Below are 27,482 nucleotides of genomic sequence, written 5' to 3'. Positions count from 1 at the left end.
GGACGGCGTCATCATTTGGCGTGCATGACATTAAACACCAGACTCTGTTGCGACTGGCTCAAAATCTCCGATGATGGGGACGGGAACGGCTTATTGGTAGGGCTGATCATGCTAGCGGCAGCTATGGTGCGGGAGTCGATTTGTCTTGTCAGCTTAGGCTTGATTCCTGAACAAGAGCTGAAGCCAAGTTGACCACTTAGCGTGTGGAGAGTGGTAGTCTAGGGCTGACCAAGAAACATTGTTCATTCATGGGTAGGTGTTAGCTGACCCGGACGATTGCAACACGAGAGGGTTCCTTGTATTAAAAATTGGAACTTTGGGATTTTGATCAGCGGAAGACGCAGGTCCCGGCATGCTTTCCCGACCTTAGTCGCGGCAGTTAAGGGGACTAATGAGTTGATTCCAAAGCCGCGGGCGGCTCACGATGTAACTCGTGGTGCGGCGACGGCGGAGTTGTAAGTGCCGCCCGCTGAGATGTCCGCCTTCAGCTACTGGATGGCTCATACGAGAGGGTGTCTGCGTGTAAGATATAAGACTTCTCAACCATGGCATCGTCGAGTTGTTTTCTCGCCTGCCGACCTTGACCTAACTCTCCTTCTCTTGTTTGTTTTTGTCATTCTTTTCCCCAAACAGTCCTTCTTTATTACCATTCATTCACTCATCGCCTTTCACAAACATGCGGCCCTCTTTGGGGTTGGCTGCGGCTGCCCTGCTCTTCTCCGGAGCCCAGGCCGGCATCCCCCGGCTGTTTCCCCGAGCCGAGACGGATGCCACCACAACTCCCGAGCCGGAGACTACCACTTCTCACTTCCCTCTCCCTTTTGAGAGCAGCACTACTGAGTCTGTTCCTACTACCGACACGGCTGGCCAGGTTGGTTCAACTAGCGGAGAGGTTTCTTCCGAGACCGAGGCTGGACCTACCGAGACCGCCGTTCCCACGACCGACATCTCTATCGGACCTGGCGGAGAGGTGACCATCCCTGGTGTCATTACTGTCCCAAGTGCCAGTCTTCCTACTGGATTCCAACCCACGGGCACCGCCGCCTTTGTTGGAGTGGGCCCTGCTGCTACCAACGCGGCAAACTCCTTCTCCGACGTCGCTGATGCGGCCTCGGCCATCGCCGCCAACCCATCTCCCTCTGTCGAAGAGATTGAAGCTTTCCAGAAACAAGCCCAGGATGAGTTTGAGGATCTCTCTCACATCGATGCTCAGCTCAAGCAGATTGACCTGGACAGCCTCAGCGAGGATGACTCCCACAAGGTCGAAAAGTCTATTGCTGGATTGGCTGCCCTTCTCGCCTGGTACTCGACGCAGCTTTCAGCCATTGCTCCGGTTGTCGCCACCCCGGCTTTGGCGACTGGAGTCTTTGCTGAACTTGCGCCGGCCTTTGCCGCCGTTGCTGCTGGCGAGCTCTTGTCAAACGCCTTGGACGACATCAAGGACTTTGACAACGATGATGGCGACAACGACGATGATGACGACGACGACGACGATGATGATGATGACGACGATCAGACAACTGATTCTGAAGACAAGCCGACAAGCACTCAAGAAGAGTCAACAGCCATGTCATCAACCGAGACCACTACCACAACCTCCAGCACAGGCAGCTGCAGCGCCCTCCCTTACAAGCTCGAGCTTCCCGATGAGATTGACGAGGCCGATGGGACGGATAATCCAGAAGAGATGAAGCGGTCCATCGCCGGACGAGTCTACCTCGAGGAACGCGCCGTCCTTGTCAAGAGGGCACGAAGCCCCTTCTTTGGCGCCTGCAAGCCCGCTGAAACCCCCAAGTTCCCAAGCAACCCCAATGCCAAAGCCCTCGACCAGGCTGAGCAGCACCCCAGGGCTGGCACCAACGGGAACTATAATAGGGATGTGCAGAGGTGGTATGATCGCAAGGTGCGCTGTGATGAGGACCTGAGGCCTGGCTGGGAGCAGATCAACACGGCAGAAGCCAAGGCGCAGGAGAACGGACTCGCCAACTTCAACGTCGACCACGTCTGGGAGCTCAAGTTTTTCACCGATTTCTTCGAGACGCAGCTTCTGCTGAGTGGAAGGAACAGCAACCCCAAGCTCACCTGTGACGAGTTCAACGCAATTTTCCCCAAGTGCATTCTGACCACGGTCGTGAACCAGGTCCCGGGTCCTAATAATGCCGAGTTTGTTGCTATGCAGCGAGAGCTCAACAACATGAAGGGCGCATTCTTCAAGATTGGCGAACTTGAGAAGCCTGGCTTCACTGCGAAGTTTGCGGGCTCGACTGATCTCAAGATCGAAGCCCTACAGACTATTGGTATCTCTGTCGACATCTTCAACCAGGGGCCTGTCAAGGCACTCTTCGAGAGGACCAATCAGCGACTGTACAACACCTTCCGAGGCATCGACAACCGTGTGAGAGACAACGATATTGCCATCTCCGGCGGCGAATTCAGCTTCGCTGAGCTGTACGAGAGCTTCATGGCTGACCGTCTTGACCGCGGAACTGCTGAGGCCTGGAAGTTTGTGCAGCATTGGAGTGCCGAAATTGAGTCGGACATCAAGGAGCTTGACCCTGACGATGAGGATACCCAGAAGCTGCTGAAGAACTATGACGGTTTCGCAAAGAGCCCTTACGCCGTCGAAGGCCATTATTCGTTCCTCGCCAACAGAGATCTCGCTGGCGCTGGTGGAGATCCTATGACGTTTGCGAAGCGGGATCTCTGGGGACGAGATGGCTCATGCCCTTTGAACCAGCCAGAGACGACCAGTGAGGAGGTCACATCTACGGCCGAGCAGACTAGCACTCAGGAGCCCACAGCCATCACCACCACGACCGAGGAAGCTGCTGAGACAACCACCACAACGACCAAGGAAGCTGCTGAGACAACCACCACAACCGATGAGGCTGTCGAGACAACTACCAGCCAGGACGCTACATCCACAACCTTTTCCACTGCGACCAGTTCCAGCCAAGCTGCTGAAGAGACGACAACGGAGCAACAGGAGTCTACGAGTACTCAGCACAAGCCTAACGCGCAGACGGTTACCACCAACGGCATGGTCTGCGTGCTGATTGAGGGATCAAACAACCCTGTTTGTCAGCCTCTTGAGACGCCAACTCCCAACCCTGCTGGCACCAATGTTGTAAGTATTCCGGTCTCGGAGTTTGAATGCGATGAGTATCTAACAAGTTCAATAGCACGTCCAAAAGGGATGCATTCTCATCAACAACAGCCCGCGATGCGCTTCCGATGCAGGCGCCATCTCTGGTGTCTATGAGAGCTCCTACAGTAAGTCCTCCAAAGTTCAAGATTATCAGCGCAATGGTCTTCTAACCGTGAATCTTCAAAGACGTTGCCTCCAGCCCTGACGAGCCCTACAGCACCGTGCTGATCCTGTCCGGCTTCGATGCCAGCAACGACAACCACCTTCACGCCACTGCCACTTGCCAGCTCCAAGCTCGCTGGCCCGCCAACTATGGCGATGTTACTTTCGGCGAGGACGGCTGTCTCTATGACGCTGGAAACAACAAGATCTTTGATCAGTGTTGTAGCTCTCCCGACCCCAACAACAGCGGCCCCGCTACGAACCCCTACGTCGCTCCGGCCCCTGGTGATGCCTCGCAGGATCACGGCAATCATGACGGATCCGCCATCTGTCGATCCATTTCTAAGGACACTTGTCTCCTGGCTGCTTCTCGTTACGTCGATGACATTGTCTACCACCAATACACCTCTGCTGTGTGGCCCGATGACACTGGAAAAGATATCGCCAATATGATCTTCCCCATTGCCGGCCCAGCCATCGAGGATTTCTTCGGCATCAACTACGGTTGCACCGTCATTTGGACCTGCGACAATGACGATGCCTTCTCCCGAGGTATGACGGGCAAGCAGATCAAGGACTCAATGCTCAACATCTACAACCTCAACGGCGCTAAGGGCTGCGGTAGCACGTATCTGAACAATGGATGCCATATTACTGTCAATGGATGCAACAACTGTGAGGATAGGGGTCGTGGCGGTACGATCTGGAACCCTTATGACGTTGCGAGCGGGTCGTATGGCGATGCCAGCGATGGATTTCCTCCTCGGCGGTAAGCGGTTGGTCGATGATGAGTGAGAGGCTAGCATACTGTATATTACCTACGCTTTAAAATTCTCTACAAATATTATTACACTTTTACTTTAAACCATCTTGACCATTGTCACTCACCTTGGGTCGAGCAATCTCGGGAAGAAGGGACGGGACTTCCATTAAACCAAGGGCAAGCGGACCTTAAACAGCTGGCTAAGTGTAGTCGCGGAGTTCCAAATTGTTGTAGATACTAACAAGGGGCTTTTCAGTCACATTTGGCAAGATAGGTGCCTTTGCGGCTTAAAGATGAAGGAGGCACAGATTTCAACAACATCAAGTCACGGCCTGAAAAGGCCTATAATGATTTGATGACTCGCCAATGATGGGCTTGCCCATCTACTCAGAACTCCAGACCCAGAGAAGAAAAAGAAGAAGAAAAAAGACCCCCAGGGTACCAGACTCGCCGAAGAAAAAAGAACAAGACCCCAACAACGACTGCCGGCTCGCACCGCATATAAAAAATAAAAAGGGTATACATCTGGCTGGCTCTCGCCAAAAGAAAAAAAAAAAAAAAAAAAACATTACACACTCCGGCCCACTGTCCTTCCCACTGTCCTTTCCAGATCACACACACGCGCACACATGCCTTCCGACACTCAGGGGAGTTGAGTTTTCCCGAGGCTATCGCCTCTCAACAGACGGGGGACAGAGTTGGTCGGTCGGTCGGTTGGTCGTGGCGCCGTCGCCGGCTTGAGGGGCGAAAAAAAAGGGGGGAGGCTCGAGCCTGTTGCGGAAACGAAAACAAACGCTCAGCTTTCACTGATGACGGGGGCGAGTCGCTGGGTTGTTTGTTGAGGATGGGGATCGCTCCCGCTTGTTACTACCCGGGGAATGCTGGTGGTAGGGGCCTCGTCGCCAGAGTCTTCGATGACAATGCTGGAGGAGGCAGTATTGCCAGCAACGGTGGTTGGGCGAGCTCGCGCTCTGGCATTGCCATTGTCGGTAGTGGTAGGGGCGGGCGGGGGAACGTGATTCTCATCCTCATCATCCGAGATGACGACAACGTCGTCGGCTGCCCTTGCCTCTGCAGTGGAGGACGTATCTTCATCGTCGGCAAGGACGATGGGGTTGGTGGAGGTACCGCCGGAGGAAGACGGACCAGCGGTTTGAGGCCCACGAGGGTGCAGGCGGCAGCGGTACGGAATGGAGAGGAGGAAAACGACATCGTCGTTCCCCTCTTGTTGAGGGCCCGGAGCACTCGCATAGCCATACTGGGGGCTGGGCTCGGGGCTGGCAGCCCGGCGAGGGGAACTCTGCGAATACATGGCAGAAGCTGAGGCATCGTTAGTAACGGTCTTGTTCCGACACAGATGGCAGTGACTACTTACCGTTGATTGAAGCCCAGTGACTTCAAGTTGTAGTTGATATGGTTGTCGATGTGAGGTTTCGAGAAGGAAGGATGGGGACATGTCGTCGATGAAAATGTGTTGGGGGATCGGTTGGGGCATCAATGGCAGTCAAGGACAAAGGCAACGAGGAAGGAGTAGACCCAGTTGCATCTTCTATAACTTAAGGAAGGAGCTCTCTCTAAGTAGAAGTTGGCGGAAGTGGATAGAGGCGAGACCTCAGGGTGCACAGACCAAGGATCAATGAGGGGGGATAGAGACACTTCTCACAGCAGATTAAGAAAAAGTCCATTAAAAAATTCAGTAGAATCAAGGGGGAAGTCAGTCTTAGGCCATTTAGTAGTTAAACGCAGGTCAAATGCAGGCTCTACTGCAAGTTGACCATTCGTCTACCTGAGGCTGACGTCGTGTTCTACCTGAGGTAGAACGCCAGGTTGACATTATGTTCTATGGGCTATAGGTCACTTCCCATGGCAGCAAGCTTAGACATAAACACTCTAGTAACAGCAGTGATACCCATCAGCGTAAGCGACACTTCGCAGGGGCAGAGTAAAGACGTAAGATAGTTATTAAAGTTGATGCACTCACATACTATTAATCATGCGCTGATATATGAGGCAATCCAAATAGTATTCTATTACCATCTTGATAAGTGCTGCGCTGAGCGATTTTCATAGAGTAGCTTGGTCGACCATCGGATGACTGCTTAGCCTGAGTCACCCTTGGCTATGACAAAGGCAGTGTTGGGATCGCATTTGGATGATTGCGCAAAGAATGAGAGTGAAGGCACTAATTGAATACGAGAGAACTTGGATGGCAGGACAGTCACATGTATCAAGAGTACACCACCATCAGGTACCAGAAAGACGTCTAGCTGTATTGATCCATCCCTTTGCCCTCGTCACTCCAACTATATAGCCCATCCATTGCACGTCGCGGAGGAAATGTGAAGAGTGTCTGGTTACTAAAGCGTCTGTTAGCAGCTCGTCCAAGGTAGGATACGTCTAGAGATCATATAGCAACATACCAAAGGGGACTGTAGCGCTGTCCACACCAAGAGGAAAGCCTCATTCTGCCCGCGATGCTGGGAACCCCTCTCTATTGAATTGTAAGCAGCTGAGCTAAGGTCCAAGTCCAGGCTACTTACCGGAGTTGCATGAACACTGACATTCCCGGGAAGATTCCGTCACGACGACTTCCACACTGTCTCCTGCTATGTGACGCATTAGCAGCTGAATAAAGGTCTGGGTCTACCCAAAGATCTCATGTTGTAACTTACCGGAGCACCGCTCTCATCGGAAGACGATGTTGTGACAGGAGAAGAGCCAATTAAGAGGACAAGGATCGAGGAGAGGGAGCGTCAAGGCCAGCAGCGATGTCGCGAAGAAGCTCGGCGGTCTCTTTCACACAGTCAATGGCAAGGTTGAGTCTCTCAAAGTCCGACTCTGCCAGGCGGTCTTCCTCATCAACTCTCGGAGGGGCCTCGGTACCATCCTTGGCCCACTTGCAAATGCGGCGTCGGGCCGCGTTGATGATGAGCTCACGGTTGTAGGTGTTGACCCGGACTGTCTCGTTTCGGTCGTACTCTGCGATGGCCTGGACCATAGCGTCCTTCTTGGTAACACCATCAGCGAACCGGACAAACCTTTGCTTGAGAGGGTGGCCCTCTTGGTCTCGCCAGAGGAAAGCCCAACTCGGCGGAGACGACATATCTCCACCCCAAAGCGTTTCCTCCCAAATGGGTTCCTCCCAACGTCCTTCTCCATACACAGTCTCAAATTCAGGCCACAGCATCACATCGAGCAAGGCTGGCGCGCCGGCCAGGCGGGCGGCTGACTGCTGGGTGGGCTTCTCAGCCTGGTCAACTGGCTCAGGGTGGTTGGCCAGCAGCACGCCGACTTGAGCGTTCGTCCCGGGGAGCTTGCGGGGTGGGAGGGTAGGACGGCCGTTTCCCAAGATCTCAACAACGTCCGACATGGCAGCAGACGAAGAGGTCTGGGGGGACATGGTGACGGGTGGCAGAAGCTACTGTATCATTAGCACTGCTCCAGATGACATCTGAGTACACCTATGAAAAGATTGCGCACATACCGAAGGGTGGTCTTGCGAGGTGTGGTGGCGATGAGGAGGGTGCACACCGATGGTGAGGGTGTGAAGTTGAGGAGAAAGAAAAGTGCGGGATGCCTCAAGAAGAACAGAATTAAAATCTAAGCGAGTGTGTGCCCTAATTCCATCAGTTTCGTGAGCTTTCTACGTTTCCGCGCGTTTGCACTGCTGTTTGACCGGCCGGCACTGTTGCTTGACGGGCTGGCACTGCCATGGTCTCAGGTGAGCAAACAGAGGTGAATACATACGGAGCCGCATCAATGGGAGAACAATAGAGAACAATTGAAATGGATAATAAGGATTAAAAATATCCAGATACAGTGATGTTGAATGTCTATTGGATCTGGAATTGGGTCTTTAACCTGCACCGACGATCTCCAACCCCCCCTTTCTCGAGCCCCAATTTGCCTCACCACCTCAGCTCTCTCCTTGATCTCTGTCAGGAAACAAAGAAAGGCAGATGAATTCTCATGCTTTAATAAGATCCTCAACCATTCAAACCGTCCGTCATCATGCGAAAGCGACTGGATGAGCACAAGACATTGAAGACCACAACCCTGAAGCCTGATGATATTGAACAGCCGATACACTTCTCAACGGCACAGACACTCAGGGTGTTATCAATTACTTCTGGAACATTTCAAGGTTGTCATGGCCGAGCGGCTGCTGTTAGGGGTAGCAGACGCCGGTTTGGGCGCAGTGGTCCGCAGTGTGTAGTGAGCGCGGAAGGCTGGAAATCAGAGGATGCGGTCAGAGTTCAAGGAGAGTGTTGATATAGTGATAGAGATGGAGAGAGGAGAGAAATTTAAGATCGGGAGGAGAGCTTGGTGCACGAGTCAAAGACGAAGGCTCAGAGTCGAGGGCAGAGCTGGAGTTCCAGAGGAAGAAGGGCTTCTTTCCTGCGTATTGATACAGCTGTGTCCAACCCCCCATCTGTTCGTTTACCCAGCGGCACGGTCGTCTAACTGCATTCCGGGAACTTGTCGTGGTCTCGCTAGCCAGCAGTCGACGGGATGTGTAGGTTGCTAGGCAGCTGGCTATTAGATACGAGTGTCTTCGCGTTAGAGGCTTGGGCTCTGTGGCCAAATCCAATCAAACAATGAGACTGCTAGTAAATACAATCTAACTGGTACGAGAGGTTAATCCCGCCATCTTTGCGGCTTTTGACCAACATAGAGTCGGCCTGTGGTCGGTACAGCGAGGTAACGGCTTTGGCCAGTCACTTTTACAGTCAGACAAGCAGCAGAAGCATGCAGCGACGCGTCGACTCTCACCGTGAACGAAGAGAATAAAGGAACAACGACTCCGAACTAGACAAGAAGCAGAAACATACAGCTCAGTGTCGGCTCTCGCCGATCGACAACAACTCTCAGCGATAGGAATTAAGGGGGACAGCACCAAGCCAGCCTCTGATGACTGCAACAGAACGGCATATCTCGCTACAAAAATGAGTCATTCCGTGATCATACCAAGCCTAAACCTTAGGTAAAGACGGTTTGCCCTGGTAAATAGAGAGGCATGAGATGGGACAGGCACCTTGTTGGCTTTGTTTTTTTCCTGCATCTCAATCAAAACAAAGCTCAGGCCCTAACATTTCTCACCTCACCACGCACAACACACGGCAAATTCTTCATCGAAACACTCATCCCAGACTTCCTCATGACACCGACCACTTACCACCATGACAAACGATCAAGCTACCGGCCCAGAGGGCATCCCTGTAAGTAGATACTCCATGAGCCTGGTGTTTTGATCTCTCTGACCCTTGTGTCGCGAAGGCCACTTCCGCCTCCGCCTCCACCTCCGCCCCAAACATGATGGTCAGCGCTCCGGAGGACCCCTTCGCCGTATGTTCTCACTAAGCTTGTGTTTCCATTTCTCTGACCCTCGTGAAGGCTGTTCTCGCCCTGGCTCGCGTCACGCTCACCTCCGTCCCTGCCTCTGCCTCTCCCCCTGGTCCTGGCGATGATGCTCGAGTGGGAGGCACTGCCCTTCCTGACGAGTGGCACCAGGATCCTGAGCATCCCGATCGATGCATCGAGGCTTGGCGTTTTAGCACCAGCCAGAAGTACGGTCATTTGCTTGGTGACATCACGTCGAGGGACGAATTGGGGAGACTCGTCGCTCGTTCCCAAGGCTTCCCCTCCCCAGCCCCAAGCGACGACAAGCACAGAAACACGACCTTTATCTGGGTCACGAAGCCTGGGTTCGACCCCAAGCGCATCGACTTGGTAGACCTGCCCAAGTACGAGGCCGACGACTAGAAGGAGTGGCATCGCAAGGGTAGACGAGTCGATCCCGACACGGGAAAGGACAACCTCGAGGTGAAGGTGAAGAGGATCGAAGATGTTTGGGAATGTGACAACCCGACAGTCGACACACCCCACCAGTTCGCGCGTGGAATCGACATTTCGCGCAAGGCAGAGGGCATTGAGTGGCAGCCTCACCGGTTGCTTGGACCTGACCCCGGGGCGCGAGCCCCTATCTCAACCAGCCAGTCCTTCTTGTCCACCAGCGAGCTTCCCAAAGACTTTCTAGCTTCTACATCCCGTGGTCACCAGCCAAAGATCCCACGGCCCTCGCGAGTAGGTGCCGGTTGGGGAGACCATGACAAGTTCCGAGAATGGCAGCTCCACGGCCGCGCTCTGACCAAGGACATGGTCGAGGACAAGGCATGGGCTCATCAAGAGCCTGCTACACTCCCGTTTGTTCCCGGCAAGGACGCAGAGGAGGATGCTGAGGATATCGTTGTCACGGCAAGCCTGGCACGAGATGATCTCGATCAACCGGAGCCATTCGTTGACAGTCAGAGACCGAGGACAGTTCTGGAATGCTTCGAGGCGCGTCGCTTTGGAGAAGCAGCCCGCGAGGGTCGTCAACGAGGGGGAGGTCAACGTGGTCGTGGAAGAGGTCGCCGTGGATGGGTATTCGATGACAGCACTTGGTAGGAGACCCAACACCTCAGGTTCCGATGTCAATCTCTTCAATGACTTAAACCGGATAAGGCAGTGGGAGACTCGGGTGTCACTTTTTTCTTCTTCTTCTTTTTTTCTTGCAACTTCAATCAGGTCAGGGATGGGGAGAGAGACTGGTGCTCTAGGTTGAGGCTGATGGGGCTGCTGCGCTCTCACGAGCTCGGTCGAGCGATGCCTTGACGTAAGGCTGCCTGAGGGCGTCGTTGCGCTTCCGTGCCAGGTTGTCGTCCTGGAAATAGGGAAGGTCCTGTCATGTGTTAGAATGATGGCAAAAGATATGGTGTAGCCAAGTACTTACGATGACCCATTCCGGCTTGATTGCCGTGGCAGTCTGCAGGCGCTGCTGCCACCCAGCGTGGATGAACTTGTCAAAGACCACCCACTCGGCCTTGCTGCCGACCAGGACGCTGTCGATGTCCAAGCCCGCCTGGTGATTGCGGTGTACCGTGCGGTAGAGCTCATCGTCGTTGTCCACGGCGGGACCCTTGCCCTTTGCCGCCTTGCTGCCTGGGTCTCGGATGGCAACATTGCAAAACAGGCTGCGAGCCAGTGCCTTGCAGATGTTGGTGTTGTAGTTCTCATCTCGATAGTCCATGACCGTAACTGGGCCGAGGCGCGGCTGGACATTCTCGATCAGCTGGGCGCGGAGACGAACTGCGTCCTCGAGGACACGACGGTTAAGGAAGAAGTGTCGACACCAATTGTCCGCATCACCATCCTTCTCTGCCTCGACAAAGGTGTGGAGAGCGTTGAGCTGAGTGATGTGGTCCGACATGGGACAGTCAAACTGTCGGTGAGCTTCGTCGGCCACGGCCGCAAACGCATGGGGGCGCAAGAAGATTGAGTGCTGCGACTGGACGGTCGAGAGAGCAGCAATGCCAACGATCTCACCGAGGCAGCCAAGGCTTTTCGCCTCAATGATGGCATTATGCCAGAGGGGATCGACGGGGAGTTTGGCAGCCTCGCGGCCACGGACGGTAATCTTGCCAGAATCGTCAATGTAGCCCCTACGGCGGTCAGTAGTTATTCACGAGGAGGGACGGGGAAAGTAGCATACATGTCCAACAGCTCTTCGAGGCCATGGTAGTAGACCTCGCTGTGAGGTCGGTCGATGAAGTCGAATAGACCCACTTCATGGATCCCGATGGGCTTGAGCAACAGGATCTCGGGGGTCAGGTGCCGGGACACCACTGGCGGGGTTGAAGCCAGGAAGATCTCATTGAGCGTCTCCTCGGTGTAGAGACGGAAGCAGAGACCGGGCTTGGTCCGTCCAGCTCGGCCAGCTCGCTGCGCAGCGGAGGCCTTGGAGATGGTGGCCGTCTGGAGCGTGTTGAGACTCGCACGAGGGTTGAAGCCTGCTTGCTTCACCAGACCCGTATCTAGGTAAGTATAACCGTCAGCGACATTTCCCATGGCTCCAAGGTTGGATGGTGATACTTACCCACGACGTAGACGATGCCATCGATCGTCACACTGATCTCGGCATGTTGGTCGCCACGATGCACTTGCGGGAGCCAGACTTGGACTTTGCAACCGCGCGAGACTCTTTCTCTGGTGCCAGACCAGAGTAGAGGGGAAACGTCTCCAGGCCATTGGTAGAGGCTCGCGCCTCGGAGCAAAACTGCTCGATCTCGTTGATCGAAGGGAGGAAAACGAGAATGTCACCGGGACCCATCTGCTCATGGATGTGCTTCACTGTTCGTAAAGCAGTTACACCGTAGTGTGGAGTCGCCTGCGAAAGGTAGCGGATGTCGACAGGAAAGTTGCGGCCTGGGACTTGGAGCAACTTGGCGCCACCGAAGTAGGCCTGAAACTTTGCGGCGTCCAGGGTTGCCGACATGATGATGACCTTGAGGTCATTCCGAACCTCCAGGGCACGCTTCAAGAGGGCCATGAGGAGGTCGGTGGCCATGGTTCTCTCGTGGGCCTCGTCGATGATGATTGTGCACTGTTTCCAGTGTCAGAAGAAGTGTGTTTACCAAACAGAAGTGAAGAAAACTTACACATCCGGAAAAGTTGCGGTTGTCTCGCGTCATGGCGAGCAGCATGCCATCCGTCATGTAGGCAAGGCGGTTCTTGACGTTCATCCGCTCATCGAAGCGGATACGGTAACCGACCTCCTCGCCGAGGGGTACGGCCATCTCCTCAGCGACGCGCTTTGCCACCGACGAGGCAACCATTCTTCGCGGGTGGGTGCAAAAAACCTTCTTCCCACTCTCCCACTCGTCGTAGAGGACGAACTGGGGGATCTGGGTCGACTTGCCTGATCCTGTCTCCCCGACGACGACCAAAACCTAGATATCACTGCATGAGCCTGGGACTAACGTTGGGATGGGGCAAGATATGTATCACTTACTTGTTCCTCTTGGTAGAGGGTGAGAAACTCCTGCCGCCTCTGAGAAATGGGCAGCTCTCGCCGCGCTCTGAGCATCGCGAAGTACGGCGCCCCGCGGCGCTTACCCTCGCGCATCGGATGCTCGACGCGATCCTCCAACGCCATGGCCTGGGCGACTGTCGTCATGTTGCGCTCAAGCTGCTCCATGGTGTGATTGTAGAGACTGAGCGATCGTGATTGTGTGATGGTGATGATGACTGTTGTTGTTTTCTCGGATCAGATCTGGCCAAGGTCTGTGGGTGAAGTAGGGCTGTCAACCTGTCACTGCCTTGACAGTGCCAGAGCCGCCCGCGACAAGTTCCCTCACAACCTGCCCTCGTTGGAGGAAAACATATGAGATTTCTGAGAGTACGTTCGTCAGTATGAACGAAATGGAGTCTCACGTATCGTGAGAACGGCTGAGCTGGCCGGATTGCGCAGAGTGACCAAAAAGGGGGGCAGCCCCTGAGGGCAAAAGGGAGGCCCGCGCCGGAGAACCAGTTGGCAAAGGTAAGAGATTATCCACTCGGTCTATCAAATGCCATAAAATACACACATAATCCAGCTACAACTTACACGACAAGCGTAAGCTGCTTGGGTCTGCCCTACCTGACTTTGCTATCGATCAGGGGCATTGCGATCTCTCGGTCTACCACCCCCTCGGATATCTACAACCCACCTATAGATGCGTGGGTCCGCGGTCAACAGAGGTGGTCCCTTAGTCGCTCTCAATTGAGGGGGAAAGGCTTGCCATATCCGTAAGAGCAGTAGGCGTAAGAAGCTAATGAAGTCCTCCTATTCTTGTACCTCAACTACTCCTACACACACTTCCAAATAATTCCAAGCAGTCCTTTTACAGCACCAATGCCTTGCCTTGTGGCACGTAAAGATCACTAAGAATTGCGCCCAGGGCATAAGAAAATCCTAGGTGACGAGCTCACCGACAACCTGGTCAAGGCCGGTAGCGCACTAAGGACGACTTACACTCGCTTGGGTACGCCTTCAATCAAAGCTCATCATGTTCGGGCGACACGGGACCCCATACTGTCTAGTGTGGGCTCCGGTGTGACTGATCTGGATGTAGGCTGAGCAAGAACAGGACTATTAGCCCGAAGCAAGTAAGCATCGATGTTCGCTGGCTTCAGGGCGACGGGAGAGTGAACCCCGTTCACCACAACGGAGCCATTGACATGGACTCCGTTGGCCCCCTTGCCTTTGCGGAGACCTCTGGGCAGACCCTGCTCAAAGCCTTGCTGGCGAGCGATCTGTTCAATGGACTTGAAGTACTGCAACATTATGTTAGAGCCTTGAAAATCATCCATAGAGAGTCGGAAGAGGGCTCGCCTTTACAGTCTTAACTTGCAACTCGAGTGTTGCATCCTCGTCAGCCACAATCATCGAGTGCCGGTGTAGCTGAAGGCCCGACAGTGTCCACATGTGATTCACTCCCCTCGATGCACTTCTGGAGCGCGACGGCCTTGCGCGCGCCAAGAGCCAAGGTGACGACCTCTCGTGCGTCTAAGACGGTTTGAACGCCAACAGTGAGTGCCATCCGAGGCACTTGGTTCACATCGTTACCGAAAAACCGAGAGTTTGCGAGTATCGTATCGTAAGCCAGTGTCTTCACTCGAGTTCGACTAGCCAGACTGGATCCAGGTTCATTGAAGGCGATGTGACCGTCCTCACCAATACCAGCGAGGAATAGGTCGATGCCTCCTGCTTCCTGGATAAGATCCTCGAACCTGGCACATTCGGCCTCGAGATCAGGGGCATTTCCATCGAGGATGTGCACGTTCTCAGGGCGGACGTTGACGTGAGAGAAGAAGTGAGTCCACATGAAGGAATGGTATGTTTGTGGATGGTCTCGTGGTATGCCGACGTACTCGTCCTAAGCACCGGAACTCAGCTACATGCCGCCGAGACATGAAGTGAACCGTTTCTTACCATGTTGAAGGTGACCACATTCTCAAATGAAACCTGCCAATGCCTCAGTCAGCCCCATACCAGATAAGAGCAGCGCCTTGTCCACTCACCTCACCGGCCTTGTAACTCGCCGCAAGAAGCCTGTAGACTTCGGTAGGGCTGCCACCGGTTGGCAAGCCTAGAACGAATGGACGTTCGGGTGTTGGATCATATTCCGTGATGCGCTGGAGAATGTAGCTAGCGACATATTCGGCAGCTTCCGTGCTGTTATCACGAACAATGAGTCTCATGTTTGCTGTCTGGGTTGCGTTGAGGGCGTCTCTAGAGCGCCAGGCGGCGCGGCCGCTTTAATATCACAGAGCATTCTGAGGCAATCGTTTGGCTATCGCGGCGTAGGAAACAACTCACTTTGCTGGATGATTATTGGGCCTCCCCAAAAGGGAGCGCAAGTTCGGCTTCAGAGCTGGGAGTGTGACGATCCATCCGATGCGCTGGCGGCTTATCCGACAACCCGACTCCACATGTCGGGTTCGGATCAATCAGCCCCAGCAAGTCGGATACAGCATCAAGGGTCGAAAGAAGCAGGGAATATGACCGAGGATTGCTGGTCGAACTAGTGGGATGGTACGAGTTGGGATGGTCATTCATCCAACTTAACCCACCTCCAACGGGACGCAGACAAGGGGAGGGAAGTAGACCATTTCGTGAAGATAAAAGTATATTCGAATCTATACAAACTATGTACGCGAATGGAAGCGCCCTTTGCCCTCATCTCTCAATATTTCTCACCTTCACGCACACATCTCAGAAAGGCGCCTACTTCACAAAGTGATGGACAACCTGTCGATGCAATATGGGGCTAGCTTATCGCCATCCGTTGAACCCATTACGTTCAATTCCTGTGCGAAGTCTTTCTCCTCTCCAGGGTGAATCTCCCACGTGCGCTTAGTTCGGCCATGGCACATTTCGCCCCAGGCTCTTGGCAACCCAGTAACCCATAGCCCTTCGGGCCGGGTTGTTGGTGGCCCAATGTCTGCTGGGATGCACGCGGTTCGCGAAATGGAGCCAGAAGGTACCAGAGGGACGATCGATGGCGAGGGTGGTTCCAGTGAAGCCCGCATGGCTAGCGGTCTTCATGCTCTGCATGCTTCCCTGCGTGTATGTCTGGTTGAGCGCAAAGCCAGCGCCGTAATTGTTTCCGGGAAACTGAGCGTTGAAGTCGGTAAAGATGAGATCTACAGCCTTCTTGGACAACACTCGGTGGCCGTTGTAGATGCCGTTGTTCAAGATCATCTGGCAGAAGATAGCGACGTCGCCCACCGTGGAGAAGACACCTGCGTGGCCTGACACACCGCCGAGCGCCCAAGTGTTCTCATCGTGGACAGTACCACGGACGGGCTGTGGGCGCTTGGGCTCCTCCGGACCCTGGGCCTCGATCTCAAACTCAGTTGGGGCAGTGCGGTTGTGGAAGGGGTTGAGAGGGCCTTCGAGGTTGCCCCGGTTAAAGAAAGTCGATCTCATGCCCAGGGGGATTGTGTACGAGTAGACGAGAAGCTCGTGGTTCAGACCAGTAACTCGCTCCAAGAGGTAGCGCAGGGTCATGAAACCGATGTCGGAGTAGAGGAACATGGTGCGGCGCGGCTCCTGGGGAGCCAGAGTGAGCAGTTTGTGAACTCGTTCATCGATGGATGAGTAGTACGACTTCCAGAGATCTGGAACTGGGAGGGGCATCAAGCCGCTGGTGTGAGTGAGCAGATCAATGACCTTGATATTGCCCTTGCCGTTGGCCGCGAACTCGGGGAGATAGGTCGCAACGTTCTCCTCAAGCTTGACGCGGCCAGTATCAACTTCCCGAAGAACGGCGACTGCGGTAAACAGCTTCGAAATGCTGGCAAGGTCGTAGACGGTGTCGAGTGTGGCATCCTCCTGGTCTGCCGGATCAAGGAGGGTGCCATTGGCGTCGGCGTACAGATTTCTCTTGCCCGTAGCAAAGGCGCTCACGATAACTCCGTGACGAGCCACAATATTTGCTGATCCGGGCTCAACAGCTCGGACTTCATTGTGGGATGCGTCTCCGTAGTTCCTTGGCTTGCTGTACTCGGTGATGTTCTGAACCATATCCTTTAGCGGCTTCGCCAGCATGCCGACTGATGAAGGTTGGCCATGCCTAAGCACGAAATTGGCCGCGGCAGGGTTTGGGGTGGCAGCCAAGACGGCCAGCAGAGCAGCGTGAAACTTCATGGAGACGGATTGATGCAGTCTCTTGAATCTGAAAGGCAAGAAGATCAATGTTGATACTATGGCCCTGAAGATCAGAATCGGGCCAAGAGAGGAGACTTGATGAATGATATAATGCCTCTTCACCTGGTCGCTCCCCGGCCTATCGACATGCCGTCCAAGCTGTCGGGTAACCCGCTATCTCGACATTACCCCAGATTCCCCACATTCGCGATGCGTTTGATAGCCAGGAACACTTCCTCGCCAGACTGAGAGCCAAGAACCCCAGGCTCAGCTGCGATGCGAGTCATGGCCAGTCAATTTTGCTGGGGTTGATGATAACGTGAAGTTGGCCGGGGGCACTCTTATCCTTGATCGGCGTGTCTGGGCTTATCAAGGGTTCGGAGCGGAAAAGCCGAGGGGCCGGAAGAGGGTTGAGATGGAACTCAGAAGCGTATAACCCCATCGGAACCCGCATCTTCGGGTTTCCCGCTCTCCTCCAGCTTTGACTCGCGAGACATCATGCGCCGAACATTTCTGAGGACTCCACAGGCATGCGATGCATGGTATGTTCCACTCAAACTTCTTGAGGTCCCTTGGTTGTCATTTTGTCAATCTAGATCCTGATTGGCATACAGTCGTCGCCGCAAGTCCAAGTGCGATGGCATCCGACCTCGATGCAAGCGATGCGCATCCAGGGGCATTGCCTGCGTCTGGTCCACTCCAGATACTTCTCAGGAGCCCCGAGTAGCGCCCCAGACGCCCTGTTCCGTCGTTCAAGAGCCCCAAGAGGTCATCTCAGAGCCTAGGGTAACTGTCCAGACGCCCCGGACAGTAGAGCGAGTGCCTGTCGTCGATGCAGAGCCTCTCGACATCACGACCGATGGTCTCAAGGCATGTTTAGGCCTCTTCTTTCATCGCCACTTTGCCAGCGACTTTTGCTCTTTTGATCATCGGCCGGATTTTGAGCAAAAATCCATGCAGCTTCCTCTTCTTTCAGCCACTGTTGTCGCTCTCTGCGGCCGTTACCTCGAGCCCCAGGATGCACTCTCCTTGTTCCAGCTTCCGACTGGTGCTGTCGTGTCCAAGCATTATCTTCACCAAGCCCGATTCCTAGCAAAGATGTCGTCGGATCAGCCGACCGGTAGGTGTACCTCACCAGATTAGCGAACCGATGGCTAACTTGACACGATAGTCTCGAACATTCAGGGCAATCTCATACTTGCCCAAGCCGAACTACTATCTAACTCCGGATCCCGTCATTGGCTCTTTGCTGGAACAGCTATCCGGATGGCCGAGATCATGCGCCTCAACAAGGACTTCCACAAGAAGCACAGCCTCAAGGAGCAGGAAGTCCGTCGACGCACGCTCTGGGCTTGTCTCATCTTTGACAGAGCGTTATCATATTTCCTCGCTAAACATCGCACTATTGATCTCGAGAATGTCGGCATACCTGTACCCAGCAACGACGCATCGTTGGTCTATCATGAGGAGACCAGGGGCGTCACTCTTGGCGATCTCTCATCCTATCGACGTCCATCCGACTTGGGTTTGAGTCCGTATCTTATCAAGACGGTTTGTCTTTGGAGCGACATGGCCGACTTTGCTGTGTATTCGCGGAGAAACCTTGACAAGTTTGCACCCACGGATCCCCGAAGTATCCTCGCCGTTCGGTATCATGCGCTTCAGGCTTGGATCGAGTCACTACACCCTAGCCTCTGCTGGAGCACCGCGAATTTCCATGACCAGTGTACCCTTGGTACTGGAACAACCTTTGTTGCCATGCACTTTTTGCTTCACAGTGCTGCCTGTGTCGCCCACCAGTGTTATTTGCCTCACCTAGCTATGTACACTCAGCTTTGTGACCTCGTTGATGGTGCCGGGTGGTCTTACCTACATAGGGAACAGTCACTTCTGGACATTTGTGTATCAAATGCCTTGAAAATCGGGGAAATGCTTTCCTACTTGGCGGACCATGAACAAGGAGGCGCGCTCGGTCGCTCTTCATTGCAAACCATCTGGGTCGCTTCCTCACTGCTTATTGCCGCCAACACGTTTCTCTGGCTTGAGTACGCCCAGGATGAATCCTACTCGGGCGAAGACATCCAGCAGGAAGCCAAGACCTACTTCCAACTAGCCGAGCAGCTCATCGCCTCGTGGGTATCGGAGTGGAAGGCCGCAAAACAATGGCTGATAGCCCTCAACGTGATGAAGACCCTGTACAAGGCTGGCTACCGGGGTGAGATCCACGAAGACATGCTCAGCCCGGGATCGTCCCATTCTGATGATGATTCCGCCGATGATTTCCGACCCCAGCCTGGAGACGGGTACCCTTCACTTATTTCCCTGCCGCATCTGCAGGCTTCCATCAAGTTTGCCACGGGAGATACTTCGGCTAAGCTGATTGATATGCAATCTATCTGGCTGCAACTCTCTAATGGATGGCCTTATGGGTTCAGTGCGCCAGCGTGTTTATTGACATCAGCTGGTGGGACTGGTGAAGCACAGGTTAGCTATGAGATGCTAGATACCTAGATAGCTAAATGTAAGACACAGCTTGTGATGAAGAAGCATGGGGACATTGAGCCTTGGCAGCACCGGCATCTCTCCTGCTTGGCGGTTTGTTCGCCTCTCTCATTATCCACTTCTCTCATTAATCTAGCAACTCGCTCTTGCTCTATGAAGACCCTCGAAGCAGCTTGGTGTTGTAACCTACCAAAGTGCATCTTAGCAACATTCGCGGTCTCTGGGGCAACTCTGTCACCACCGTTCTGTAGGTCTACGCGCTATGAAGTGTAAGCAGCTGGATCAAAGCGTCATTGTGTGTGGTGTTGTGACTTACTCGAGCGGATTAATGCCAGGGGCATTTGGGCGACATCATTGGCGGGGGGTTTCATCAGGCGGCATCCTGATCTCCTCATCTGAAGGAGGCATTTCGCTTGTCAGGATGAGGGCAGCATGCGACCAGTGTGCGATCCAGTCGCGAGCCAGGACGAGCTTTTGGATGCCGCCAGGTATCAGGCGGTCCACAGGGTCGATGTGCGCCTCGTGCCCGGAACCATACTTGGCCCATTTCATGATACGGCGCCGAGCCGCAGAAACGACCAAGTCAAGGTTGTACTTGGTGATACGCTTGGACTCGCTGCGATCGTAGTTGCTGATCACACGTCTGCGAGCCTCAGAAAGGGTCAATCCACCCATGTTGACGAATTGAGGGTCTATGAGCCCCGTCCGCCGGTCCATCCAGAACCATCGCCATCCCCCCTCGTTGAGTGTCAATTCCAGCCCATAGAAGACAGGCTGGCCAGCCACACGGGCGGACGGCACTGGAAGGTTTGACAGCGGTACGCCAGGAGGAGGCCGAATGCCAGGGTGGATGTCGCGCAGAATGCCGACTTGAACGGCTGCTTCGAACCCAAGGGGGAAGAGCGTTGGAGGACCGTCAGGTTTCTTGTTCGAAATCCATCGCTTGAATATCGATTCGAAGAAATCTCGGTAGAGCTCACGCATGCGAGCATCGTCTGGCATCTGCTTGACCATCGACATGAAGGATGTCAGAAGGTCCATCAGATGGACCTTCTCTGCTCTTGTCAGGTCGGCGGGCTTGAATATAATGGTGTCCGGGGGGCGTGATTCTTTGACGGCGGAGTCGTTCATCGCTGTCTCAACCAGAAGCTGGTGCAGCTTTCCGCAGTCGGCGGCCGACATCCCGGCGGGAAAGGAGGTTTGGTCGGACATCATGGCATGCGATGCTTCGAGGGACCTACATAGTTAGTCCTTTGCTGCATTCCTGTGTATAAGAAGTGGAAATATATATACCAAGTTTGAGGGTGTGGTAGGGTGGTAGTAATGAGGTTGGGGCTGGGGTGGATGAAGTTTAAGAAGAAGGAAGTTTTAGAGAAGCCTCAAGATCTTGGCGAGCTTTTGCCCCAATTCCATAAGTTTCGTAGATGTTCTGTGCTCGCGTGTTTGTACTGATGTTTGGCGGGCTGGCACTGCCGGAGTCATTGACAAACAGATAAAGAGGGGAGGGGGTGCAAACCAAGCTGTATCAACAGGAGAGCAATGGGGGACAATGGGGAACAATAACAATAGACAAAAACGGAGAATAGCAACAGAGCAGTGGCAAACCGAACCCAGAAGAGTTCTTTTGTTTACCCTCCCCCTACAAAATTCCCCTCACCCACCTTGTCCTCTCGTGTTCCTTCTTGATCTCGAGTCGGCATATCACCCGATATTTAACTCCCTCCTCCTCCTCACAACTTACCATTTTCATCCCCTATCGTCAGCTCTGCGCGCTGTGCCCTTGAGCTTCCAACCCGCCCATATCTCCAACTTGCGACTCACACCTCACTTTCCCTAATCTTGCGGCCCTCTTCCCTGGCGTGACGGAACTGTGGTAAGTCTCGGTAAGCTATGAGAACCACGAAAGCCCATAGATAGCAGCTGCTAACAGAAAAAAAAGAGAATGTCGACAACTGAGGAAGCCAAAGCCGACAAGGAGGAGTTTACCCTCGATGAATACATGCCGGGGTATCTGGGCGACACCGAAGTTTCCCAAACTCGCGCACCAGAAGTTCGAATTCTGCGGCCAGAGCAGCTCATGGCATGGGAGAAGTGTCGTCTGAACGACCTGGCTGAAGCATGGCTGGGGGTCAAGCTCCAATGCAAAAGGAAGGAAGTTACCCTCACTCTCGAGTCAAGGAACGAGCTCCTCCAAGTCGTCTTCGAGTATTGGCACACCGGCTCAACCCAAGGCACTGCCAAACCCACGCTTCGACGAGGCAAGATCCGAGAAGCGAGCTTCCACGCCGGCGAGTGGAGCAAAGATCTATCCTTAGAAGCGGAAGACTCCGACGAGGATTCCAGAGGTGGTTCTGAAAACGGGGGTGAGAAGTCCCCTAACAACAAGAGAAAGAGAGAAGAAGAGTGCGACAAGGAAGAGCCTGCACAGAAGCTCACCAAGCGACAAGAGTCACGCCTTTGAAGCCCAGCAGCCGCCCAGCGAAAGCTCTGGGCTTGGGGCCAGACGACTTGACAGCGCCAGAGAAAGATAACATGCATGATATTATCAGAGCATGGCCATCGATCAAACTCGAACTGAGCCTGGCAAAGTGCAGCCCACAGTCGAGTCGCGAGACCTTTTTTTGCCCACCGGCGTAACCCACGGAATCATACTCCCAGAATTTCCGTCCAAGAAGAAGATATGGGAGTCGTCTATCGATGCCGGTACCTGGATCGAAGATCTCTTCAAAGAGGACGAACAGAAGACGGAAGACGAGCCCGGAGAATCGCCGTGCAAGAAGCGAAAGCGACAAGTCAAGGGCAAGGAATCACCAAACAAGTCACGACAAAACCGGAAAGATGCACGCCGTTGTAGCGCCAAGGCGTTTCTCTCTGTTGTTGTGAACGAAAAGAGTGGTGAGCCGAGGTGGCAATGAAAAGACATTTGGCCAGGCCGACTCCAACGACCTCGTCAACTTCCGCGAAGGCCTCACCTTGGACGACTGGAAGATCCGATGCCTCAAGAATCGTGACTATTACGAGCAGCGCCTGACCGACCACTACAACCGAGAGTTGGTCGTGGCTTCGGCCAGACATCTGATTATCCAGTGGGCAGAGGATGGTTCAACCCCAAACGGGATGCCAATCATCCACATCAACTCATGCCCGGAACTGCGAGAGCCAAAACTTGTATCCCCCGGATTCGAGCATACCATGAAAGTTTCATTCTTGCCATGGATAAAGCGGGCCTTGCTGTGCCCAAGAAGCAAGCCCAGTAGCCATGTCCGGGAGGATATCATGAGGGTATTATGAGGATATTGTGATGATATTATGATAATACTAGGAGGATACCGTGAGTATATTAGGAGGATACTGTTATTTTAGTCAGTTCGTTCTGTCGTCCACGTTATGCCCAGCTTACATTGTTGTCTCGCCTCGCCCCCCGTTTCTAACATTAACCCCCACCATAACCACTCTTCGTCACAGTCGGCCACGCATCAACAAAAGACAAATGGAAACAGCAAAAAGAGCAAAAAACATATAATAGCAGGGATTCGCTAGTCGTCACTGACCGTCGAGGATGCCGACCGTTTTTATCTCTTTCTCTGCCAGTGTTGTCGGAGGCGGCAGGTATCTCTTAGGCAGCAGCTTTGGGCGCGGGGGTCTAGGAAGCAGTCTAGCTGCTCGCTATATCCTTGTTCGCGCTGGCTGAAGCTCTCCGTAGCCCCTGCCGCGAGGAAAAGGTCGTCTCGCTACCCTATGTATCAGAGGGTGGTCTTCATCAATGGACCTGAGCCGCTGGCTCAGTCTTAGCTAAACGCCTTCTAGGGCGATCCTTGCTGTAGGGATTCCGGCTTCCTTGTAGAGTGCCGGGGTTAGAGCCGTCCGCCAGACTGGGAGGATAGCTTTGATCAAGGTGTTAATGACTCTCGTAACCTCGTCTAGCAAGTGTTCCTACCGGGTTGCGATAACCGGATCTAAGGTCAGGCTAGCGTTCCGTCTAGTCTTCGAGGTTCCTTCGTACCAGACCTCTGCCCCGTATAGCAGGCTCGGCAGTACGCAAGTTAGGGCTACCTTTCTGAGGGAGCTTGCTGGAGGGCCGCGTTAGGTATTGGCTAAGCTTCGTAGATAGCTAGCAACTATTCTTGCCTTAGCTGCCCGTTTCTTTACGTGATCCGTAAACTTCAGCTTCCGGTTAAACCAAACGCCTAGCCATCAGACTACTTGGTCCTTGCTAGGGCAGATGGTAAAGTCATATTCCGGCGCCGAGACCTCTAGAGCCTCGTCTGATCTAGCCCTTATGAAGAAGATCAGGTCTGCCTTATCTAGGTCAAAGGTGACCTTATTATCCGTTCCCTAGTTAAGGATCTGGCGGAGGTCTTGGCCTAGTAGGTCGGCGTTTCCTTGGAGGGTCTTTTCCGTTCGAACTATGCAGATATCATCTACATAACCAAAGCGGTATACTTAATCTTCTACACAGATATCCGCAATATAGAGCAGGAAGAGGATTAGAGATAGCGGCGATCCTTGAGGTAACCCGCATTTGATAGGGCCGGCTGGTGTTACCGTATCGTCTAGCCGGATACTAGCCTGCCTATCATCCATAAAGGAGCCGACAAGCCTGACGAGGCTCCGCGGCCAGCCCTGCTGGATCAGCCGTAGCATGAGCCTCCGTTTGAGGGTAGCATCAAAGGCGCCTTATACATCCAATGTCATCATCGCAGCCGTGCCGCGATTCTCTAAGGCATGTTCGATCTCGTGTGTCACGCAGGCCAGTAAGTCGGTTGCTGACCTGCCCGGCAGGGCTCCGGCTTGCTGGGCGCTGACGACCTTCTGCAAGAGGGTTATCATAGCGATCCGCCTTGCAGTCAGTCTCTCGAGCCCCTTGCCGAGGCAGGAGAGTAAGGCGATCGGTCTCCAGGACCGGACGTTCGTATAGTCCTTCTTTCCCGGTTTCTTCATCATTACAACCTCGGCTATGCGGAAGGCTCTCGGGAAATATCCGACCTTGAGGCAGGCTTAGAATAGCTATTGCACTGGGTCTCGGATTACGCTCCAACAGGCCTTAAGCAGCCGGACTGAGATGCCGTCTGTGCCTGGGGACGTGCTTTTGACCTGAATGGTGGCTGCGGCTATCTCTTCGTGTGAGACGTGGCACTGCCACGGCAGCTGTCTCTGCGGCACGCTAGGGATCGTAAGAGGGTCCGTTTCTAGGTCTTCGTTGCTCTCTCGTCTCTCGAGCAGAGCTTGCTTGAGTGTGTTGGTCTTCTCTATAGCGTTCATAATGACCCTTCCGTCTTGGACTAGAGGCGGGGAGCTGATGGCCGGACCGAGCTTATGCCATTAAACGATCTCATAGAGTTCCTTATCCGACCTGATCCCATCGATCCGGCCCTGCCAATAGCTGGCTTTTTCCTCCCGTACGACCCGGAGGAAGTCCTTGCGTTCTTCTAGCAGGATGTCCCCTAGGTTCTCCCTGCGGGCCTTGTGGTAGGTCTTCCGGGCCTTGCGGCTCTTCTCTGACCACCACGGCGCGCTGTGATTATTCCGGCCCGGCTGGTTCTGAATAGCCTATGCAGCATCTGCCAGGGCGGCTAGAATCGCAGCTGTGGCTATATCTAGGTCTGATGTGTCTGGGGCCCTCGGCATTCGAGGCAGGCTACCGATGCCTAGTTCGACGAGGTTAGCAAAGGTCTCTAGCTTGCTATCCGGGATAGCCGGTCTTCTCCGTTCGACATAGATGCCTCGTGGCTGCGGGACTATTATCAGGATGCCCTCGTGATCCCTCCCTGGGTGAAGCCGGCCTATTATTCTAGCTATTGCGTGTGGGATATTTAAGAAGGCTAGGTCGATCATATGACCCCCATCTTGCGTTAGTACGCCCGCTTCGCCGATATAGTTAAGCTATTGGTCTGAGGCCCAAGCCACTATCTCCAGACCATCGTTCCTCGTCTGTTCAGCCGCTAGGTCCCAAGACCTATGCCAGCTATTGAAATCCCCAGCGATAAGACATCGCGGCGGCGCTGAGAGGTCTAGTAGTAGCCTTATTGCCTGGTTCAACGGGCTGTGTGGTTGTTTATAGATATTAATAATTGTGTAGCCGCTGACCTCTAGCCATAGTAGGTCTCGGCAGCTATTCCAGGGTCTCATCTGTTCTGTCTTCAAGCGGCTAGACTTTCTGATATACGATATGACCCTCGGTTGCGTCTCTTGATCGGCCCAATTGTCGATCGGAAGATAGGCTCTATAGCTTGGGTGGAAGGTAAAGAAATTCCTCCCGCCTCTCTCTGCCCAAGGCTCCTAAACTAAGATAACATCGATCTGATCTTCCCAGAAGAGCTGGAGGAAGGCCGAGTTCGCTGCAGCTGTTTTGCCGACATTGCCTTGAGCTATCCGTAGAGGGGTCTACTAGGCGGAGCGATTTCTTCTATGCCTCTTCATTTACGAGGGAGGAAAAGGCGTTTACGATATTATAGTTCTTCCGCGGAAGGTCTCGGCCGCGGCGTTAGCTGCGAGCCAGCTATGTGTTGCTGGCTTGCTGGCCAGGCTGCTGGTCTAGTTGCTGGTCCGGCTGCTGTGCGTTAACCTCGATCTCCATCTCGTCTTGTGATGAGGCAGAGGTCGAGGAGCTATTAGTTGAGGCCCTGCGGCCTGTCCTAGCTAGATCGGACATTGCAAAGGTGCTCTGGCTGTCTGTTTGTTGGGCCCGGAGGTAGCTCTTCTGGCCGATCTTGCGGATAGCCGTGAGTTCCTTCTTTGTCAGAGGGATCGTCTCGCCATTCTTTCGGATCGGCCTTGCCGGGCAGTTCTCGTGGCTAGCGGGGAAGGGTCCATAGCAGTTAGAGCATTTCGGAGAGAGGCTACAAGGCTGCTGATGCCCTTCTTCCAAAGGGTCACTGCAAGTCTCGCGGCGTTGTTGCCGGTGGCAGTAGCGGCTTGTATGGTAGCCCTGACATCCTGGGTTATGTCGTTGGATTAAAGCTTTCTTTTCGATCCGTCTCGCCAATGCACTAACGCCGAATAGCCGAAAAGGCTCTACCGGCTGGAGGAAGGAGGCTATCCAGGTCTTCCTTTCTGCATTGATATTCTGGGATGTGTGCCTTGACGGCTGTAGTCGTACAGGTCGTTGGCCCGTCTGTGCGATGACTTCATCTTCTATCGTTGCTTCCGTATCAACGAGGTGAGACGACGAAGAGAGTGCTAGGGGAGGAGCATCCCGATACACTAACGAGCATAGCCAACCTAGCGTCGATATTTAGGAACCAAGGTCGATGGAAGGAGGCAGAAGAGCTAGAGGTGGGAGTAATAGAGACGACGAAGAGAGTGCTAGGAGAGTAGCATCCCGATATACTAACGAGTATAAATAACCTGGCTATTACCTAGAAAGACTAAAACCGCACTAGAGACGCTTTAGCCTTAATGCGAAGCTATGTTTTCTTATGATAGCGAGTTCTTAGTATAGATTATCCTTATATAGCGTCGTCGGTGGTAGTTTTCGCGCAGTGGGATAATATAAGTGATTTATCTAGAGAGGAATAATTTTGAATTGATAATATGAAGGGACGCATATGAATAGTAATGTATATGTAGGCCTAACTCGCCTCGGTGGGGATTGGGATTAGTCTATGGCTTAGTATTGCTTAAGGATATATATAAGCCGGGACGATTCGTGGAACCCTGTACCTACGAATAGCTATATTAATGCTAGCTAAAATTCCTCTGCCGTGCTGAGCTTAGTAGTATCGTAGCCTAAGTCTTAAGATAATATGTAGCTAGATGTGTAATATGAGTCGATGAATCTGGTCATAATCTAGCGGCTTAATAAAGCTTCCCTCTTGCCTTTTCGCTACTTATTATCTCGCCCCTTGCTATTTTTCCCCTTAATCTTTAGCATGATGGTCTAGTGTTGTTTGACC

The 27,482-nt window shown here is 53.6% G+C and overlaps 13 protein-coding genes across 13 annotated transcripts; 5 read left to right on the top strand and 8 right to left on the bottom strand.

Moving 5' to 3' along the window:
- Positions 1–676: 676 nt before the first annotated feature.
- On the top strand, positions 677–4,083 carry MRS44_005174 (uncharacterized protein; the record flags this gene model as incomplete). Its single annotated transcript, XM_046283182.2, has 3 exons — positions 677–3,127; positions 3,183–3,273; positions 3,335–4,083. The coding sequence occupies 3 exons, from the start codon at positions 677–679 to the stop codon at positions 4,081–4,083; spliced, it is 3,291 nt and encodes a 1,096-aa protein (XP_046135664.2).
- A 786-nt stretch (positions 4,084–4,869) lies between these two features.
- On the bottom strand, positions 4,870–5,529 carry MRS44_005173 (uncharacterized protein; the record flags this gene model as incomplete). The annotated part of the gene is made up of 2 exons (XM_065622479.1): positions 4,870–5,373; positions 5,449–5,529. 2 exons carry the CDS (start codon positions 5,527–5,529, stop codon positions 4,870–4,872), a joined length of 585 nt encoding a protein of 194 aa, XP_065478551.1.
- A 1,266-nt stretch (positions 5,530–6,795) lies between these two features.
- MRS44_005172 (uncharacterized protein) lies at positions 6,796–7,473 on the bottom strand (the record flags this gene model as incomplete). Its single annotated transcript, XM_046283183.2, has 1 exon — positions 6,796–7,473. The coding sequence occupies one exon, from the start codon at positions 7,471–7,473 to the stop codon at positions 6,796–6,798; it is 678 nt and encodes a 225-aa protein (XP_046135666.2).
- Positions 7,474–9,253: 1,780 nt separating this feature from the next.
- MRS44_005171 (uncharacterized protein) lies at positions 9,254–10,520 on the top strand (the record flags this gene model as incomplete). The annotated part of the gene is made up of 4 exons (XM_065622478.1): positions 9,254–9,292; positions 9,351–9,419; positions 9,468–9,803; positions 9,855–10,520. The coding sequence occupies 4 exons, from the start codon at positions 9,254–9,256 to the stop codon at positions 10,518–10,520; spliced, it is 1,110 nt and encodes a 369-aa protein (XP_065478550.1).
- Positions 10,521–10,668: 148 nt separating this feature from the next.
- MRS44_005170 (uncharacterized protein) lies at positions 10,669–11,960 on the bottom strand (the record flags this gene model as incomplete). Its single annotated transcript, XM_065622477.1, has 3 exons — positions 10,669–10,794; positions 10,846–11,554; positions 11,605–11,960. 3 exons carry the CDS (start codon positions 11,958–11,960, stop codon positions 10,669–10,671), a joined length of 1,191 nt encoding a protein of 396 aa, XP_065478549.1.
- A 55-nt stretch (positions 11,961–12,015) lies between these two features.
- MRS44_005169 (uncharacterized protein) lies at positions 12,016–13,089 on the bottom strand (the record flags this gene model as incomplete). Its single annotated transcript, XM_065622476.1, has 3 exons — positions 12,016–12,495; positions 12,551–12,841; positions 12,904–13,089. The coding sequence occupies 3 exons, from the start codon at positions 13,087–13,089 to the stop codon at positions 12,016–12,018; spliced, it is 957 nt and encodes a 318-aa protein (XP_065478548.1).
- Positions 13,090–13,937: 848 nt separating this feature from the next.
- Positions 13,938–15,134, bottom strand: MRS44_005168 (uncharacterized protein; the record flags this gene model as incomplete). Its single annotated transcript, XM_065622475.1, has 4 exons — positions 13,938–14,227; positions 14,368–14,809; positions 14,866–14,898; positions 14,955–15,134. The coding sequence occupies 4 exons, from the start codon at positions 15,132–15,134 to the stop codon at positions 13,938–13,940; spliced, it is 945 nt and encodes a 314-aa protein (XP_065478547.1).
- A 655-nt stretch (positions 15,135–15,789) lies between these two features.
- On the bottom strand, positions 15,790–17,085 carry MRS44_005167 (uncharacterized protein; the record flags this gene model as incomplete). Its single annotated transcript, XM_046275467.2, has 1 exon — positions 15,790–17,085. One exon carries the CDS (start codon positions 17,083–17,085, stop codon positions 15,790–15,792), a length of 1,296 nt encoding a protein of 431 aa, XP_046135669.2.
- Positions 17,086–17,583: 498 nt separating this feature from the next.
- On the top strand, positions 17,584–19,596 carry MRS44_005166 (uncharacterized protein; the record flags this gene model as incomplete). The annotated part of the gene is made up of 3 exons (XM_046270699.2): positions 17,584–17,627; positions 17,700–18,205; positions 18,257–19,596. The coding sequence occupies 3 exons, from the start codon at positions 17,584–17,586 to the stop codon at positions 19,594–19,596; spliced, it is 1,890 nt and encodes a 629-aa protein (XP_046135670.2).
- A 342-nt stretch (positions 19,597–19,938) lies between these two features.
- Positions 19,939–20,802, bottom strand: MRS44_005165 (uncharacterized protein; the record flags this gene model as incomplete). The annotated part of the gene is made up of 1 exon (XM_065622474.1): positions 19,939–20,802. One exon carries the CDS (start codon positions 20,800–20,802, stop codon positions 19,939–19,941), a length of 864 nt encoding a protein of 287 aa, XP_065478546.1.
- Positions 20,803–21,529: 727 nt separating this feature from the next.
- MRS44_005164 (uncharacterized protein) lies at positions 21,530–22,048 on the top strand (the record flags this gene model as incomplete). The annotated part of the gene is made up of 1 exon (XM_046279381.2): positions 21,530–22,048. The coding sequence occupies one exon, from the start codon at positions 21,530–21,532 to the stop codon at positions 22,046–22,048; it is 519 nt and encodes a 172-aa protein (XP_046135672.2).
- A 91-nt stretch (positions 22,049–22,139) lies between these two features.
- On the top strand, positions 22,140–22,878 carry MRS44_005163 (uncharacterized protein; the record flags this gene model as incomplete). The annotated part of the gene is made up of 2 exons (XM_065622473.1): positions 22,140–22,466; positions 22,519–22,878. The coding sequence occupies 2 exons, from the start codon at positions 22,140–22,142 to the stop codon at positions 22,876–22,878; spliced, it is 687 nt and encodes a 228-aa protein (XP_065478545.1).
- A 3,208-nt stretch (positions 22,879–26,086) lies between these two features.
- Positions 26,087–26,718, bottom strand: MRS44_005162 (uncharacterized protein; the record flags this gene model as incomplete). The annotated part of the gene is made up of 2 exons (XM_065622472.1): positions 26,087–26,381; positions 26,687–26,718. The coding sequence occupies 2 exons, from the start codon at positions 26,716–26,718 to the stop codon at positions 26,087–26,089; spliced, it is 327 nt and encodes a 108-aa protein (XP_065478544.1).
- Between the last annotated feature and the right edge of the window lie 764 nt (positions 26,719–27,482).

The sequence above is a fragment of the Fusarium solani genome, assembly GCF_023522795.1.
Source record: "Fusarium solani strain SB1 chromosome Unknown bctg00000002, whole genome shotgun sequence".
NCBI classification, from domain to species: domain Eukaryota; kingdom Fungi; phylum Ascomycota; class Sordariomycetes; order Hypocreales; family Nectriaceae; genus Fusarium; species Fusarium solani.
Note: the sequence above shows the minus strand (reverse complement) of the source record. Positions and strands in the feature narration are given on the sequence as shown.